Here is a 7,098-nt window from a genome sequence, read left to right on the forward strand (position 1 = left end):
CGGGGAAGAGGAACAGCAGAAGCCGGCACTCCAGGGCGCCCGCCCCCCCTCCCCCGCAGGCCTCTCCCTCAGCCCAGGCGCGGGCACGTCCCTGGGAACCACACACTTGGCCCTCCTGAGCAAATTACGCAGCGACCTAAGATCTCCGTAATAAAAAGCAGCTTAAAAAAAAAAAGCTTCAAGATATTTTTCATATCACAGAAGCGAGAGCTCTAGGTCAACTGGTGTCCCGTTGTCGACAGAGCACAGGCAGATCACACGTCAGGGATCACAGGTGGCTTTAGGCAGCGAAGCGAAGACAGCAGCCATCACCGCGGCACCCCCAATCCTCTGGAACTCCTGGGCTGACCAGCCAGCGATGGCTCAGCTTCAACAGTCACTTTGTAAAAGCCTTCGCCGAGTTACCTCAATCAGGCTAGGTCACCAGGCATTTTAAATGTGTCATCTTATAGCCACTCCCATTTCTAAAACTGTAGTAAAAGAATATCCCAGTACCAACAGAAATTGGCACCCACCCACTCCCCCAAACCCTGGGGCTGTTGAAAGAAGGGCTCCTTGGCAGCCTTCGTTTTCGCAGTGGGTGCTCCGGACTTCACCCAGCATCCGTATACAGAGGCACAACATCTGCATTTCCAACTCTCTGCTCTTTTCGCTTCCAATTGAGTACTCCCAACGTCACTCACACCTTTTCCTCCGCCGAGTCCCATCCTGAGGACCACATGTTCTCCAGCCTCACTCCTCTCTTGTCACTGCATTACTCAGATCTCACCCTTCAGATCTGGTCTTTATCACAGGTCACCCCTTTTCATCCAGACCAGTAGGTCACTTAAAAGCATAAATCACCAAGTATGCTACGAACCTTCCTCTTCCTCTTCTTCCTCCTCATCCTCCTCATCTTCATCAGAGCTGAAGGTGCCATCAGGCAAGCTGTAGATCCGGATCACCTGCTTGTTGGGGTCCTTGAGGATGAGGTACTTCCCCTCATCCAGCTTCATGCAGATGTCGATGACGCATCGCAGGATGCCCCAGGCGTTCTCTATGCTCAGGTTAATCTGGCTGGCAAACTCATTTGGCTTGAACTGCTGCGTGCCCAGGATCACGTGGCGGGCAGAGTCCTTCACGTGGTAACGGGATACGTACCTAGGCAGGCAAGAAGAAACCAGAGGGGTATCAGGTGATTAAGCCTAGCCAGCAGAAGAACGACACCAAGAAAAGCAGCGTGATCATCTCAGTTTTATTTTCTGGGCTGAAAAAATCCTAATACTCCAACACTGAAAGCTAAGAGGATCTCCTGGCCACGAGCTGTCAATCAGTAATGTACCTGGAATCCTTCCACCACCCCAAATCAGATGGGGTGGTACAAAAGATACAGCAGAATTAGTCCCACAGATAAAAATTAAGCAATAGCATGATTAGCCGGGAGTCTGGAATTAAACAGATGCAAATGCATCAGTCCCATACCCGAGGACGGAACCTAGGATTGCAGAACCACTAGAACAGAGTTAGCAAATGCCTCTTGTTCATCACCACAGCACAGACTCAACTGATTTTAAGCCAACAGTTTGAAATGGGCTGTGGCGATACCTCCCCTCCACCCAATTTCTCATTAACAGGGCACTGAGGACCTCAATCAAATTCCTGACAGGTAGCACAGCCACTGCATTTATTTCCCTTGTTGGCAATCTCGGGAAAGAGGCTGAGAGCCGTGGAGGCCATCACGTGCGTGAGGTCTCACGAGGTCAGTCGCAGCGGAGGGCACATCAGCCGTATGCTGAGGGGAAGCAGCTTACACCAAGGCTGGTGTGCTCACCACAAGCTTTCCCCCCTGGGCCACTCAAATGTGGGGTGATTTTATGATTACTCATCCTACAAATGGTTCACTTTGACATATAGTGGGTTAAATCGCAGAAAATGCACATGAAAGACGTTTGGTGTGAAACCCGTCTTACCCGAGTTTAAGATATTCTGATCCAGCCAGCAGCGCGCAACATGTCCAGCGGGCCAGTTTGTAGCTGTTGTTTTTCAGCTCTGTGGCAATCACAGCTCCTCTCTGAGAGTCGAGCTTCTGGCGCCAGTCTACTCCATTGCAATACTGAGAGGAGAATCAAAACTAGGGTCAACTTGACAAGCCAGCAGCAGTCACCTCTTCAGCCATCTTGACAACACATAGGGAAGTTTCTTCTGTCTACCCTACGATACCATACAAGGGAACACGAACAGCAACCTACAGGGGAAGCCCTTGCACCGGAGAGGGAGAAAAGCGAACAGCGGGGATTGGCCAACATCTGTGGCGCTGGTTAGGAAGGGAATTTTGTGAGGGAAGCATTCACGAGGGAACAGACTGGCTACTGTGCCGAACACCTGGGGACAAGAGGGTTCAAATCAGCTACCTCGCATCTGGGGGAGAATCCCATCAGCACTGCTCATCCACCAAAGTTACTGGTGGAACGTAACCACCCGGGGGACACCGCCAGATGTTTATCTCATCTTGCCTGCTGTACCTGGCATGTCAGGCAGCAGTGAAGCAGTTAGAGCTAGCTTTGGGATCTTGTTCTTCCTCACCCTGGAATCCCACTCGTTCAGTGTTTTGATGTTGATGAAAGACACTTCTCCATTTGCTCCTGTCATCACGCCATCATGTTCACAGCGGACAATGAGATCTATATCATCTCCCAGCTTCCACCTTCGGTATCTGCCAACAAACAACCCAGCTGGTTATTTCTGACCCTTATTCTCTTCCAGATCCATGCAAGCATTCAACAAAATCCTTTCCTCCTCTATCCATTCACTGTGAGGACGTCCAGGAATCCCTCTCATGGTAAAGCTTCTATTTACTCCTGACTCATTTTGCCTCCGTATCACACTGACAAACTGCCCCCTTGCCAAACCTGGGCATCAGAGAGAGATCAACATACCTGTACGCAACAGAGGCTACTTCGTTTTTATCCATGTCATCCTCCACAAAGGGGTTTGGGTTGGGAAACTTGTATTTCTCCTTTCCCTGCAGAAGAAAACAGAAGGGCATGTTAGGAAAAAAAACCTGAGGGAGCTCTCCCCTGCTGGACAAATATTCTCTTACAGCAACAGTAGCTAATTTCCCTTATATAGAAAAATGCGAAAATATTAAGACAGCTGATGAGAAGCCTCATCTTCGCATTAGTCACTTTGCTGTAAGCAGTACGTCTTCAGCTTCACTAAGCGCACTCAGAAGCCTGCCTGCTTCACCAGTGGGAGTGGGATTTCTTCTTTGTGGGATAAAGGTGAAAATCTTTCTACAACAAAGTCACACTGCTCACCAGAAGTAATCCCACCTCTTTCAAAACTGAACGAACATCAGAGTAACATACCTTTGTCAATTAAAACGCTCTGTGCTGTATTAAAGCAGCCTTAATGAAGTCTCTTCTTGAGACTCTCTGAAACACAGACCCTACTACCCAGCACTGCTCAACCTTACCATCCTCAGACACTGCTGGGAGAAGTTATGGTTGATGTAGGTAGCTTCCATGGCAAGGTTGCGTGGTGAATTAAAGGAGTTGCCCTCTTCCTGTGGTGGTTCATTGGCTGTTTCACTCACTGTCAGGAGGTCTGGAAAGAAAACCAGACACACGCGGTTACACTTGGGGGAGTAATTACGTCAGCTTCAGTGAGTCTCTAGCCCCACACTGCAGCAGAACAGTACTGAAGTTACCCCCACAGCTAGCACAGTAATCAGCTTGTTCCAGGCATCTCAGTCTGGACGCTGAGACATAGAATAAAGTAGGAAAGAAAACTAGACTCTTCAGCTACCGTAACAGCAATTTCTTTCAGGCCTTTTCCTCACCAAAATCAGAATTGTCCCTCTTGTCAAAGAAAAGCTTGGATCCAACTCTCTGGACAATGATGTCCCAGGAATAGACAGAGCGAGTGCAGCTCATCAGTGTGGCCAGGATGGCATCTGTGGCAAATACGTTCCCTTGGGTCTTTGCCAGCTGCGGATATAGGAGGAGCAGAAAACTGTGTTTCAGCAACAAGAACAGACACCCCTTCCCTTCCCCAGCCAAGAGCAGAAGTGTTAGCAAACCAGATCATGAATTTATTCTCCCATGCTGAGGAAGCTAGACTGGTAGGTACGTCACCGCTTGCTAGACAAAGCGTAAGGTACTACCCAGCAATCCAGCCCCACCCTCACCCGAACAAGGAAAAAGTAAGAAACCCACTACAAAATGTGAATTCTGTTGGGAAAAGGCATGGCTCCTTGTGCTGATCGGGTCAGAGAGAGACATCTCTGAACCTTCCTCATCTCCAAAAGTAGAAACCTCAAGAACCAGGTCTCTGACATGGAAGTTTCTTTCCCAACACAGCTCAAGTACCGGTCTGCTTGCCTTTCCAGAATTACAGCTTTTCCTTGGCTAGTATTCCTAGCTTTGCATTAATCTAGCTCTGCCTTGGACCTAAGAAAAATAACGATACCAGCTAATGATTCTTCTCCTTTGCAATCTTAGGGATCTGCAATTTTTCTGCCCTTCTCTTAACTTTGGTCTGACAGTGACAGTTGGTCTCTAACAACAGCACGCACCGAGAAAGACACTAATTGGGTTTTACAAACCAGTAAACATACCTTTCGGATGACCGGGTCGTCAGTAGTAGTGACGGTATGGAAGATGCGCTTAATGCTCCTCAGTAGCTTCTCATTCCTTGTTGTAATGCGGTCGAAGGCTTTGTCGTAGTATTCTAGGGCTCCACAGCACTCTCTGCAGAGATAAGAAGACCATCTTGATACCCCCCCTACAGATAACACCACCCACGAACGACACTGGATTGAGGGACCTGTCGGATGTCCCATTACCTCCCCCTGCTGTGGGTACCTCAGTGAGAACACTGGGACCAGGCCAGGAAACCCTCGCCCTCCTGCTTTCCAAAAATATGGTCCGTTCAGGAAGCAAGCGCACGGCTACTTTAGGAACTCACATGTCCTGTGGCTCCGACACCTCCAGGTAGCGCATCTTCATCAGCCGAGGGAAATCCATCTCTTCTTTCACCTCCCAATCACTGCGAACTTCAACAGAGGAGTCACGAGGCTTCTGCTGTGCGGCCAGAGGCAGGACAGACAGAGAGAGAAACCGAGACGCAGCACATCAGGATTTGTGCACGAGCAGCTGCCCTGCGAGCGCAGCCAGAGAAACCAAACCAACACAGGGCGCAGAAAGCTTGCTAGTTTACCTGTGATTTTTGGTCCCATTTCTGCCTCACTCCAAACTGCTTCTGAAATTTCTTTTGCAGGCGCAAACGATCTCTAAAATGACAAATATGAGAAAAGCCATGAAGAGACGTTCTCGATTCCTATGTGCCACAACCATTCCTACGCTTCCAAATTACCACCAGAGGAGCAATGCTTTTAGGCAGCGAGCCACTGAAACATTTGCTGAGCTGTCTGTTGATCAAGATGCCCTAGGCATTAAAAGCTCTGTTCTTTGCACTGAGCAGCTCTTTAAATATTTTCATCTCCAAAGACTGCAATGCGGTTTTCAGAAAGTGTATGCTCTGCTTTAAATCATCATGCTTACTTTCTAAACTTGATTCAAAAATCCTTCCAAATTCTTCGATAGATGTTTGAAACCCACGCTTATAACTACCAGCGACATCAGCAGAACATCGGACTTAAAATATCCTGATATTCTCCTTTGCTGACTGTTCGCTCTACTGGCTTCTGTTACAGTAGATTAACAAATTTAACAACAGTATGTTCACACACTCCAACCCAAGTACGGTACGCTCGTATCTGCAGCCTCACCTCTCCTTCTGCTTGGCACTCTTTGGCAGCGTCTGCATGCTGAACTGCAGCATGTTCCTACGGTCCTTGTCTCTCCGAAGGTTCCTCTGCAGAAATGAAGGAAAGAAAAAAAAGAACATTTTAGTTGCAAAATAATTCTGTGCTGCTGAAGCTCTCCTTTGAGCCTGTTCCTGAAAACACGTTACCTGTGCAAATCGCATACGATTCCTCTGATAGGCCGTTTTCTGCGTTCGTGCTGTATCCACCAGCTGGAAGCTAGTCTCATCCTCCTCATGGAAATACGCATATTGACTTCCGCCACCAAACTGCGATGAGTACTTGTCTGGAAACAAAACAAAGCATCTTGACACCGAGCTTCTAGGAAAAAAACCCTGACACTTTGCCCCTTTCTCTTCCCAAATTCCCTCCAACTGCCTTAAGTCTGAAGCATAAATTGGGACTCCTGCCTTATGCCAGCGTGTTTCCTCCCCACTCCAAGCCTCCCTGAGAAGCCCCAGTCATGAGGCAGTACAGAAATCAGGAGTAAGCCCTAAGGACAGGGAGAGCCCCACAGAGCTCTCCCAAGGGTGAGACACGCTTCCTAATTTAAGAAGCTTCTCTTGCTGAGGCGTGCAGGTAACCACCAGCATGGGTGTGAGACGTGAAAGCAACTTCGTAAGAAATAAACCGGAGAAGCAGCCACCAGACAACACGTACTTGTGTATCTTTTATCCTGATACGTGGCTCCTGTCCAATCTGCCACCTAAGGACAAAAACAAATAGTCAAAATAAACGACTATTCACCTGACAGTTCCCCCCCACCTCTCACTTCAAGCAGCAAAACCAAATACTGCTGTACACTCCAGAACTAAGCCTTTCAACTCCCACCTCTGCTTGCCAGCCCTGCTAATTGTTCACACCTGTGCTAAGTGTTAGGCTGCACCACAAATGGTGTCAGAAGAGCAGCCACGGTAGTAAGAAGCGAAAGCCAGTGGCAGCGCACAGAGGTGGGATGCCAGGAGGCACACGGGGCTCGTTCAGCGGCAGCCCAACGCGCCGTGGCACGACTGAGGTACCTTTCCCAGGCGGTCTCCTTTACTGAAGGGCTGGTAGGGCATGTCCCTGAACTGCTCGGGCACGGCGCAGGGGCCCCAGCCGGAGGGGTTGTCCTGGATCACGGGTGTTACAAACTTCGCCATTTTTTAAACTTCTAGAGGGGAGAAAAAGAAAAACAAAAACCCCCAGGCCCTCAGCAGCCGCACGGTGAGTCCCGCCGCACGCCCTGACGCCCGCTCCGATGGGGCACCGGGGGCCGCGGCCTTGCGCCCGGCACAGGTCAAGGCGCGGTG

The 7,098-nt window shown here is 49.3% G+C and overlaps 1 protein-coding gene across 1 annotated transcript; it reads right to left on the minus strand.

Annotated features, from left to right (window-relative positions):
* Positions 1-851: 851 nt before the first annotated feature.
* Positions 852-6,948, minus strand: EIF3D (eukaryotic translation initiation factor 3, subunit D). Its single transcript, XM_009583466.1, has 13 exons — positions 6,826-6,948; positions 6,467-6,512; positions 5,956-6,092; positions 5,771-5,856; positions 5,200-5,272; positions 4,948-5,063; positions 4,598-4,730; positions 3,821-3,968; positions 3,455-3,585; positions 2,916-3,001; positions 2,563-2,692; positions 1,950-2,092; positions 852-1,140 (listed from the first exon to the last, which is right to left on the minus strand). The coding sequence occupies exons 1-13, from the start codon at positions 6,946-6,948 to the stop codon at positions 852-854; spliced, it is 1,641 nt and encodes a 546-aa protein (XP_009581761.1).
* Positions 6,949-7,098: the final 150 nt, after the last annotated feature.

Source organism: Fulmarus glacialis, unplaced genomic scaffold, assembly GCF_000690835.1.
Source record: "Fulmarus glacialis isolate BGI_N327 unplaced genomic scaffold, ASM69083v1 scaffold41178, whole genome shotgun sequence".
Taxonomy (NCBI): domain Eukaryota; kingdom Metazoa; phylum Chordata; class Aves; order Procellariiformes; family Procellariidae; genus Fulmarus; species Fulmarus glacialis.